This window comes from Limulus polyphemus, unplaced genomic scaffold (genome assembly GCF_000517525.1).
Source record: "Limulus polyphemus unplaced genomic scaffold, Limulus_polyphemus-2.1.2 Scaffold3063, whole genome shotgun sequence".
NCBI classification, from domain to species: domain Eukaryota; kingdom Metazoa; phylum Arthropoda; class Merostomata; order Xiphosura; family Limulidae; genus Limulus; species Limulus polyphemus.
In genome coordinates this window covers 55,391-68,042 of record NW_013668673.1, presented here as the reverse complement: position 1 = coordinate 68,042, position 12,652 = coordinate 55,391, and the positions used below count along the sequence as shown (strand labels likewise).

Genomic DNA, 12,652 nt, shown 5'->3' with positions numbered 1-12,652 from the left:
TTATCTAACAACTCACATAGTTAGATATTAATCTAGATTGGTGCAGATATAAATACTCTATTAGATTCGCTTCACTGTTCGAAATGCACATACAGATTTAACAACTGATATATGATAATACCGAACTTATTTCCATACTACATATTTCGTTGTTAGTCTTTTGTCTTCAGGTTCGAGGTATTGTCACTTTAACTGTCCATTGCCTTGTAGTCGAGCAGCTAAGTAGCAAGTAATGTCACTAAATAATAACTAGTGGCTCGTAATCTTGAATTTCCTGGGTGGATATTTTATCCAGTCACGTGTTTTTGTGTGATGTATTGTTTATTATTTTACAGGAAAACAACTGGGCCAGGAATGTACCATTAATCAACAGTGTGAACTCGACAACAGACATTCACATTGTGTGAGTGACATATGTACCTGCAAAGAAGGTTTCTTTCACGTTCAAGACATCAACGGCACCGTATGTCTGAAGGGTGAGTTCTACTAGCAAAAGGAGATGTTTGTTCAGTTTCAGTGCAAAAAAAGAAACTGTAAAAGATATGACGCGATACAAAGAGGTGTCTAGAGAAAAGAAAACAAACATTAACCACGAGAGACATGACTTATAAGAAATAATGGATCTCATTAGATGTCTCTAATTTTGAAATGGTAGACAAGAGGGAAAGTAGCAAGTCAACACCATACACCGCTAACTCGTGCGTTCTTCTAATCGCATAGTAGGATTTAACCGTCACTCTTATAACGCACTCGCGACCTCAAAATGAGGAGCGGAATTTTTTTGTTTTATGTAAACGGAGTCAGTATATATATATATATATATTACAAAATAAATAACTATTGGTGATAGATGAATCCTGGCACTCTCTGGTAATTAATTTAAATATTATGGTGAGGTGACTTCGCATCCACATTGTGTGTTATACTCACATCACTCAGGAAGTTAGCTGCATTCTTAGCTTAAGAAAAAATAGTTTTATATTGTAGGGTGTTAATTTATACAATACTTACATGTACACCTTAAGAAAAATGAGTGTGATTGAGATGTGATTCCAACAAGTACACCCCTTGTTGTTGACAAGGTGAGAATTCACATCTTTAAAGGTGAAAATTTAGATCACGTAATAGTTCACACTCCTTCTATGTGAGTAAAGATGTGATTTAATAAACAGAATGGAAATTCATGTGATTGGTATATGAAAATAAAATAAAAAAGACAATTTTTATAAAGATAATCTTCTTACAGTTATAATAATGTTTTAGAAGATAATAACTAATTACAATTAATACATTTATATTAAACTTATTTTTATGGAGTTGACCTCTTAAAATATATTACTAGACTTCTTTAATATTTCTCTATCCTATCATGGGTGTCAAATCACCTATCCTAACGAAAGGTGTAAATTCGTGTGTTTTGGGGGGATTTAGCTCAGGTATCTGTTCTTCACACCCAGAAAAGTACGAAATCACAGTATTTGTTATTCGAGTGCATGCTTGTATTTGTTATTTTCAGCCTGAACGGTACCTTATGTAACAAACAAGCTAAACGGCCCAATCAGAACTCAAAGCTCAGGCAGAGCCATCTTTAATTTCAGATGTTTACAGAGGAAGAGTAACCAGTTTTCATATGTATATGTATTTACATAATAAAAGTTCCAAGAGATAGTTTCAGTAGTTGGGGTATGTATAAGAGTATTTTATCAAAAGAAACTGTTTTATCCTTGAAAAAAGTGTGGGGGACATATCCCCTGCGTCCGCTGGGAAAATTACGCCTGTGAGTAGAACTAAGGTCAGATTGTTGAGTTTTGAATATTACGGAAATTATTATCAATAAGATCTGATCATGGAAGATGATAATATATGAACATATGGTAATCACGAAACGCTGCTCGATTTTTACATTTTCAGGTGAATATCAATTCTTTACATGTTTACTCTGAAAAAAAAGAGTAGAAAAATGTGGGTTTTTCCAGTAAACCGAAAGTTTTCGCCACACTAAATCAGTCAAAAATCCGGGGTTCGATTACTCGCAGTGGAATACTAGATAGCCCAATGTGGCTTTGCTTTTAAACAAACAAACAAAAAACAGCATACTTTAAAATGAGTTATTTTAAAAAATGGTATCCGCATATATGAATTTAATATATATGATCATGTGCTGTGATAGTTATTAAAAAAATTGTACTGTTTTGTTATCTTCTCTCGGACTATTTTCATAGCACAGCATGGACCCACTGGCAGTGAGTTGTGCACGTAATCTATTTATTGGCATATCTGCATCTACAATCATTCTAAGAAGCCCCCCTCCTCCCTGCAGTGTTTCAGAAGTAAGTCTGAGGGCAAAGTACAAGTAGCTCATTGTGTATTTTTGTGCTTAACAGCAAATACGCTAAGAAAAAAAAAAAAGGTAGTTTGGAGTGTGACTCCAATAAAGAGCTCTTGTTTTTCACAAAGTTTGTTTGTAGTTAAGCACATAGCTACACAAAGGGTATCTGTGCTCCTACCGCCACAGGTATCGAAACCCGGTTTATAGTGTTGTAAGTCCGCAGACATACCGCTGTGTAAACAGAAATCATGTAAGAAGCACCTTTGAAAACTGTTAACGGTTAATGTATAGGTGTACCACACAAATGGTTAATGAATAAGTGTACCAAACAACAGTTAATGTGTAAGTGTACCACACAAACGGTTAATGTATAGGTGTACCACACAAACGGTTAATGAATAAGTGTACCAAACAACAGTTAATGTGTAAGTGTACCACACAAACGGTTAATGTGTCAGTATACAACACAACGGTTAATGTGTAAGTGTACCACACAAACGGTTAATGTATAAGTGTACCACACAAACGGTTAATGTGTTAGTGTACCACACAAACGGTTAATGTATAAGTGTACCACACTAACGGTTAATGTATTAGTGTACCTCACAAACGGTTAATGAATAAGTGTACCACACAACAGTTAATGTATAAAGTGTACCACACAAACGGTTAATGTATTAGTGTACCACACAAACGGTTAATGTATAAGTGTACCACACAAACGGTTAATGTATTAGCGTACCACACAACAGTTAATGTATTAGTGTACCACACAACGGTTAATGTGTAAGTGTACCACACAAACGGTTAATGTGTAAGTGTACCACACAAACGGTTAATGTGTAATTGTACCACACAAACGGTTAATTTGTCAGTATACAACACAACGGTTAATGTGTAAGTGTACCACACAAACGGTAAATGTATTAGTGTACCACACAAACGGTTAATGTGTAATTGTACCACACACATATGATGAGAACATGAGATAGGATACTGTAATTTTGAGTGGAGAGCAACTAATTCTTTAAATTAATTAAAATGTTACAGTAATATTTCATCTAAAGATTCTGCCATCATTAGATCTCGTTTAGGGGTACTTTCACACCTCCAGGATGTGAACTGACCCTTTTTAAGGAGTGGCTCCTGTATCAACATTTTACACCATAAAGGTGTGTGATCACACGTTTCAAAGGGTGTTCTGTGATCAAATAAAACGTATGCTAATCAAAATTAGCATATGAATTCTCTCTAGCTCAGCGGTAAGTTTGAAGGCTTATAACGGTAAAATCCGTGTATTGGTACACGTGGTGGGTAAAGCACAGATAGCCCATTGTGTAGCTCTGTGCTTATCAACAAACGAACAAACTCTCCAGCACAGTTTTAAAGAAAAAATATTTCTGTGGTGACATGTATTAAGAATCTTATGATAATAAATAATACTCGAAATAGATTCGATCAACATGCTAGACACGATGTCGCCTATTTTTGATCTCATATTGTAATATAGTAAGTCGCTAGACTTAGTCTTTAAATGATAATTAATTCAATTTTCCACTTTATTCAAAAATATTACATTAGCTTCAAAATTCTCACATATAAATAAATTATGGGTTTGCCTATTGCGGGAATAAGACCGACCGGACATTGAGACGTCACACACGAATAGGTCAATAAATGTTTTATATGTCATCAAAACAATGGCTGCATATATACATATAAGGAGATGTGTATTAAGTACCTGAAGGTGTTACAAGTATGAAACAACCTATACTTTGTAGCATCATTAATCTTGTAGCTACTAAATCGTTGGATACTTGGGAGTCGACAGGTTCGAATTAATTTTAGTAACGGATGTATTCTAGTTTTTCTTTCGTGTAGTAAAGATATCTATTGTAGCCAAGACAATGTGCTTAGCACTAAACGTGCAGGAGTCCTCTTTCAAACTTTCGCTCAGATGTTATTCACACTTACTAATGGAAAAGTACTTTCTCGCAGTCAGCACAATGGAGCCCAACTCGTAAATGTACCACTTTTATTATTATATTTTCAGGGTAAGACCGTAGAAAAGGTATATTCTTTTAAGACTTGAACACATAAAACCAGTGTTTTAAAAACTGGTCAAACACCAGATAACGGACAATATGTATGAATAATGTTTAACAAATCATCAAAAGCCTGCTATAACCCGTTCCTTTACTGTTTCAGTTATTATTATTGTGTTAATGAATTCGTGCTCTCTTCCTGTTTAAGAGCTGTGAATATTCATAAGTATTTAAAAAGGTTTTTACTGAAATTTTTCCTGTGTGAGACGGGTAATTGAAGTGAGTTTTCACAGTGTATGTTCTTATCTTAAGGAAGTTTCGTGTGAGACGGGTAATTGAAGTGAATTTTCACAGTGTATGTTCGTATCTTAAAGAAGTTTCGTGTGAGATGGGTAATTGAAGTGACTTTTCACAGTGTATGTTCTTATCTTAAGGAAGTTTCGTGTGAGACGGGTAATTGAAGTGAGTTTTCACAGTGTATGTTCTTATCTTAAGGAAGTTTCGTGTGAGATGGGTAATTGAAGTGAATTTTCACAGTGTATGTTCTTATCTTAAGGAAGTTTCGTGTGAGACGGGTAATTGAAGTGACTTTTCACAATGTATGTTCTTATCTTAAGGAAGTTTCGTGTGAGATGGGTAATTGAAGTGACTTTTCACAGTGTATGTTCTTATCTTAAGGAAGTTTCGTGTGAGACGGGTAATTGAAGTGACTTTTCACAGTGTATGTTCTTATCTTAAGGAAGTTTCGTGGATGTTGAAGATGTGACCGAAGCCTCAGGGGAACGAACTACCGATGTACAGACGAAGATGATTCCCATCATTGTGGCCTTGGGGGTGATGTTCGTCGGTATCTGTGTAGCTATGCATTTATTCAGCAAGTACGTGTTTTTTATCTTATCCAAACATATGCCCTCGGCATATATATATTGCAGAAAAGAGCGTAAGCTGTAATCAAAGCTAAAGCGTTTGTTTACAAACACGGTCATGGACGTGCCTGACGTGTGACTTCACCGCACAGAAGTAGAACTACAGAAACACAAATTCTTACCGTGAGCGAACACGAGTCATTTCTAATTATACTCCTTGTGATTTATTTTTACTTGAACTTCTCAATCATATCTTACTAAACACGTGCCTTGTTTGAAAAAACAAATATTCACGAAAAATCTTAATTAATCAAATTTTTTTAACTTTATTAGAAATATTACATTAGCGTCAACATTCTCATAAAAGGATATCATGGGTTTACCTACTGGATATAATTCCGGGAATAAGAACGACCGGACGTTCTGGCGTCACACGAATACGTCAATAAAGTTTGTACACGTCATCCATCTATCTATATATAAAAAATCGCCCCCTTCTAACTATCCTGATAAAGTAGAGAATAATTCGTTAAATTATTATTATCATTATTATTAAACCCTCTTTTTCTTCTTATCTAAATACTCCGTTTTATCAATCGTCAAAAAGACAAATTTACGGCTGTAATCTCAACTATTCAAACAAATTGGTATCATCTTCTAAAATATCCAATCTTATTTTGACAGAGCCACTATTTCCATCTTTTGTCGAATGGAACATTGATTTTTACTTCCAACAAGTCAGTCGGGTTTTATTGAAATGTCAGAGATGTTACTAACATGTGTATTATTTTACAACTCCCCTTTTTCTATATAAGTAAACTTTCTTGACTAAAACTAAATACATTTCCAAGCTCGTTCTTAATTTGTTATGTTGTTATTTTCACTCTGGTGTAAAAATAATCAGTTTCTTTTCTTTTTTCTACTTTTTTACATTTATATTTTCCAATTAAAGAACTAATAAAAGTTACAGATATAATCTTAATACTACAGTGATAGAACGTAAGAGATATATAAAGTGAAGCTTGTTGAGGTTGACTGATTATTTACGAATGTGGCACAGCAGTATGTCTGCGGACTTACAACGCTAGAAACCGGGTTTCGATACCCGTGGTGGGCAGAGCACAGATAGCCTTTGTGTAGCTTTGTGCATAATTAAAAACAAACAAACAAATATTTTTGTACATCAAGTTCTAAGGAAGCGACCTCTACTTTAGAGCAGCAACTGCTCTAAGTAAAAAAATACCGAAACTTAAATGTAAATTTAAATATGCTTAAAACTAATGTTGCATATATTTCAACATTTTAAAGTAACCAATTAAATCATTTATCGATTGTCCAGTTATGTAAACACCACCAGGTGGTGTTGAGACAGAAACCCTTTTACATGAAAAAGAGTGAGCTAGGAACAAAGATTTGACTTTCGAAAACATTCGTGTCCTTAAATTTTATTTTAATTCTGACTTACAATTTTTGGTGAGTCTACGTACTTATCCATTTCCTTAGATATACATAATATAATATTGTAACTACTACTTGTACATTATGCCTAGGATAATAAAAATGTAAGTTCGTATACAATTGAAGATAACATAAAAAAATCAGTTTCTTTCAAAAATTATTATATTTGTAGCTATGAAATTAGAGTATATTAAAGGTCATAGTCGTAAAATTAAGAGAAATCACACTAGCACTACTCGCCTTGCTGAACGTAGGGTCAGTTGAGTAACTGAACAAAACCGGACAACGAGCGCAATGTATTTTTGTAAGTTTTGCACCACAAATAGATCTGTTCATATGACAATTTTCCATTGATCAAGGTCAATGATAGTCAAAATGCAGTCCCATGTGACAGATTTTTGTTTAGAGTGTAGAAGAGGTTCGTTCAATAACACGACTGACTTTTATGTTATTCGCCTTACAAACAGTGTTTCAGACTGCTATTCACTCTACAAATAGTGTTTCATAGTATTATACACCCTAGGTACAGTGTTTGATAGTATTATACACCCTACGTACAATGTTTCAGATTATTATTTGCCCTACAAACAATGTTTCAGAGTATTATACACCATAAGAACAATGTTTCAGAATATTATTCGCCCTACAAACAGTGTTTCAGAGTGCTATTCACTCTACAGACAGTGTTTCAGAGTATTACACACCCTACATACAGTGTTTCAGAGTATTACACACCCTACATACAGTGTTTCAGAGTATTACACACCCTACATACAGTGTTTCAGAGTATTATACACCCTAAGAACAATGTTTCAGATTATTATTCGCCCTACAAACAGTGTTTCAGAGTATTATACACCCTAAGAACAATGTTTCGGATTATTATACACCCTACAAACAGTGTTTCAGAATATTATACACCCTACGAACAGTGTTTCAGAGTATTATACACCATACGAAGAATGTTTCAGATTATTAAAGAGCGTTATTCGCCTGACAGTCAATATTTCAGAAAAACTAAGTGTGCTAAAATTCATAAAGAAATGACTTGATAACCTGTTAAAATAAGTAATTAAATCATCTCTTTGTCTGTATCAAAGAAGTGATCAAAAGCTGTAGCCTTCGGAGATTAGAAAATTGGAGTTTTATGTAGACTCATCTAGTACAGTATGTCATATAGACCATGTGCTTGTCAACGAAATCAAGTATTACTTGTTATATTAAAGAAACGAAGTTTGGTATTTACAAAATATGGTAAATTATGATATTGTTCACAAATCCCAATACTACAGTAACTATATTTTAAAATCAACCATAAAAATAAATATGAGGCTACTTCCATGTATATAATATATGACTTAATAATAGGAGCTTGGTAGATTCCGTGCTGCTGTTGTTTTGAACAAGTATTGTGTGTTACTGTTATTCTGTTAGAATCTATTTTTCGTCATCCTACAGAGCCAGATTCCGGAATCAACGGACAATATTCAATTCACCTCATCCTCGTCTGATGCATATCAAAGTTAGCCGGAATCAGAAAAGCAGCAAGCGCCGGACAAGCCACACGAGCCTTCAAGTTCATGAGTGTCGCCAAGCAAGCTTGAGTGCTCAAGTTTCGCCCAACACTTCACGCTTTGGTAAGAAAATACATTCTATCAAAATGTACGTCCTTCCCGCCCAGTTCATGAGTGTCGCCAAGCAAGCTTGAGTGCTCAAGTTTCGCCCAACACTTCACGCTTTGGTAAGAAAATACATTCTATCAAAATGTACGTCCTTCCCGCCCAACTGTTATTTGACATTAATCAATTCTTGAAACTTCTCAATTAATAAATTTCACCCTCTCTCTCTCAGAAATATGATTGTAGGCTTATAATGCTAAAATTCGGGGCTTGATCCCTGCGGTAGATACACCGCAGATAGCCCATTGTGTAACTTTGCCCTTAAACAAAACAAAACATACAAGCAGACCTCTCTCTCCCTCTGTTTAGGACTAGCCTTTAGAGAAACAATTCTGGCGACTACATTGAACATTTAATTCGCTAACATTGAATCAAAATTATCTTTTTAATACATTTATTCCTATTATTGACTTAATAAACTCCATATTACATTCACAATATGCTTACATATGCTCAACTTGTACTCAAAATATAGTAGAAATATTTAAGAGAGACATTAACAGTACAACCAAATGTCTCAGAAAACTGTACGAAAATTTAATAATAATAATAAACATTACGAATCCTGACCAACACCAAAATAGGAACATGTTTAGAAGAGTTTATTATCCTTATTCTACTTCAGAGATTTTCTTGGCTGAGAAAAATTACTTGGTTTGATAATAATTTTGAGTATTTTCCCAATCATTCATGCTTCGCTGTTCTTAAAGAACAAATCTTTATATTGAAAAAACACATAAAAACAACTAATAAAACCCAAAAAGTAATCTATTAAACTCACCTCGACCTCTGTCAACGTTACATTATTGTATGACGCCGCTCCCCAGGGGCACAGCGATATGTCTGCGGACATACAACCCTAGAAACAGGGTTTTGATACCCGTGGTGAGCAGAGCACAAATAGTCCTTTGTGTAGTTTTGTGCTTAATAACAATCATATAGCGCCCCATGGTGGCTAAGCGATAAGCTTGAGAGCTTATAACGTCCAAATTATAGGTTTGAATTCTTCGATGGGCATAGCGGAGATAGTTTATTGTATACCTTTGTGCTCAAACAGTCCTTATTCTTTTCATGCTATTTTTTCTAAACTAGGAAACTTGTTTTTTAATAATACAAAAATATTATCTACATTAAAGAGATTATTTATTGTATTTTAGAAACTCAACAGGGAAGCCAAGAGCCTCTTAATCCCTCGAGCAAGAGTACTGGCAGTAGCCTAATGGGAAGTCCCACATCGCAACCTGGATCGTCTTTTAGCAGCAATACTGTGAAAAAGGTGCACGATCAGATCTCAAAGACTTGATCTTTTCGTTCATGTATTTTTTTATCTGTTGTTCTTTGTCAACTCTTTATTTTATTTTTTGTTGCACATCAATTAATTAAATTAGCACAAAACAGACAATATTTGGTTTCTTGATATCACACTAATTCTTTGATCCGCTAGAATAATTATTAGTAAAGTATATAACGTTATTAAATATTTCAAACGTGTGATATTTTACCACTGTAGATCACTATAGATGAATCATAGCTGGTAGTTATTAAGTCTGTGACTTTTAAACCAAAGAATAAATGAATGATATGGTTTTATATTTCACTGATGCTTCAACAGCCTCTTTAATTCAGTTAACTGTAATAGGAGAACAAATACACTGAAAAACGGAGAAACGAAAACCTTTGTAACTGATAATTATAAACTCGTAATTGTAGATAATTATCTCACAAATAAACTTAATGAACATTATTTCTATAATATCCAAAAACGAATCTAAACTTCAAGAAATAAAAAGAGGAAGTCAAAAGTTTAACTCGATAGGGGTTCATTAGCAAAATCTTTTTTTTAAAGTTGAAACAACAATTTATGAAAGTCCGAAAGAAAAGATTGTTTGTTTTGAATTTCGCGCAAAGCTACATGAGGGCTATCTGTGCTAGCCGTCCCTATTTTAACAGTGTAAGACTAGAGGGAAGGCAGCTAGTCATCACCACAAAGCTACACGAGGGCTATCTGTGCTAGCCGTCCCTATTTTAGCAGTGTAAGACTAGAGGGAAGCAGCTAGTCATCACCACAAAGCTACACGAGGGCTATCTGTGATGACTAGCTGCCTTCCCTCTAGTCTTACACTGCTAAATAGGGACGGCTAGCGCAGATAGCCCTCGTGTAGCTTTGTGGTGATGACTAGCTGCCTTCCCTCTAGTCTTACACTGCTAAAATAGGGACGGCTAGCATGTAGCTTTGTGGCGAGGGCTATCTGCGCTAGCCGTCCCTATTTTAGCGTGTAAGACTAGAGGGAAGGCAGCTAGTCATCACAACCCACCACAAACTCTTGGGCTACTCTTTTACCAACGAATAGTGGGATTGACCGTCACATTATAACGCCCCCACGGCTGAAAGGGCGAGCATGTTTGGTGTAACGCGGATTCGAACCCGCAGATTGCGAGTCGAGCGCCTTAACCACCTGGCCATGCCGGGTCCGCGAAAGAAAAGAAAGAAAACGAAACGATACCACAGGCCTGCGATGGTTTTATTGTCTTGAAATTTTCACATGTTTTACAGTAACTCCTGTACTCTGAATCCCCAAATAATATCCATTTTCCTCCATCACGTACAGATTTTTCATAAAACGTCATAACGCAATACATAAAAGAAAGACCACAACACGTCCTTTTGAAACTACAAGACATAGATTTCACACACAAAAATCAGGATGAATGAGGATGCATATTCGTTTGACATCAATGTTCTCCCCTTTTCTTCAGTTTGTTTGTATATTTGTTAACAAACATAATAATAAAAAATGTTCATTGTGGTAAATGAAATAATAATTTGATCTAAGTAAGAGTTTTTTTAATTCCCGATTTGTAAAAATTCTTTACGTGATAGAAACATAATTAATATTATTTTCGATATCTGCGAAGTTCAATTATGGAAAATTCGTTATTAAAACCAGAACAACTTTTATGAAGTTTAAATTCGCAGAACTGTGTAATTTTAGATTATAAGAGCTTATTAGCAATTACATCGAATTTCGCTCGTGTCTAAAAATAGAGAAAATAATTAGAAGTACAACTTTGTGAAGGTTATACTTGAAACTCGTTACATTGCTGGGTATTATACGATTGTTATTTTTATTCAGGTTTCTGCTGAAGGGGAAGTTAAAAAGACCAAGGTGGACCTAGAACCACTTAGACTTAGCTACACCGCCGTGCCAACCGGACCCAGTTCGCCAACCGTTATTATTTCTAACAGGAGAGGTTCCACCATCTTGGACAATGACTCGTCCGACCTGAATCATGTCTGAACAACTCAGTACTCACTACTGTATTTATCTCTGTGAAGACTTTTCCACCACCCTGTAATGATTCATCCCGAAGATCGTCAGAATTAACCTGTCATACGCATATCTTTGTTGATTTCTGTACAATTACCACCGAGAGATCCAGACTGAAACGCGTCATCTTATCTCCTGTGCGTAATGTTTTCCAGATCCTCTCTAACACCATAAAATCTAAGCTGGATATAATATTATCCAAAGTTTCTAACTGGTAAAATCATAGTAAAAATGTATGTTATTAGCAGTTCTCTTAATATTTATATTAACGTTTACGTAGATATAGAAATTATAACTTTCAACAAAGAAATTTGAGACTTGTACATGTCTTTGAAATTCAAACTGTTTAATAGAGTCACTCGTCACATGACTTCGTTTCTATTTCCTCAGTTAGCACACCTTTTTTCTACACTATTCGTATTACTCATTTTCTAATCTAACATTTCCCCTTCTCCGAGTCAGAATTAATTATACAAGTTTATTTCATCTCATCCTGAGAAAGGTGTTCATATCGATATTGTGAAATTACTTAAAAGTGTATTCCAAAATAATAATAATAATAATTAATTGGTTATTTTCAACTTTGCATTTCGAAAGAAAAACTTCCCTCTCTAAGGTTTAATAAGTGTTTTTTTCCAAAATCTCAGTCTATTGGAGAACTCCTCTTCCATGTAAAAACGTATTTATCTTCTTAACTAATGAACTGCTTCCTTCTCATTTCGGAAGCGTTTTAGTTCAATGACCTTTTGTAACCATAAATTGATTTGTATGTTATTGTAATACACAGTGCACATAGAAATAGGCAGACATACTTTGCACATATACATTGTACTGTATGTGTGTATATATATATATATATATATACACACACATATATTTATATGGTAGATGTTTGTTTCCATACTTATTTATATTTGACCAAATAGATTTAGTTTGCGATATTATT

The 12,652-nt window shown here is 34.7% G+C and overlaps 1 protein-coding gene across 1 annotated transcript; it reads left to right on the top strand.

Moving 5' to 3' along the window:
* Positions 1-335: 335 nt before the first annotated feature.
* LOC111088060 lies at positions 336-11,961 on the top strand (the record flags this gene model as incomplete). Its single annotated transcript, XM_022396920.1, has 5 exons — positions 336-476; positions 5,114-5,252; positions 8,157-8,335; positions 9,535-9,653; positions 11,512-11,961. Coding segments are annotated over 5 exons (743 nt in total), but the record flags the coding sequence as incomplete, so codon positions are not given.
* Positions 11,962-12,652: the final 691 nt, after the last annotated feature.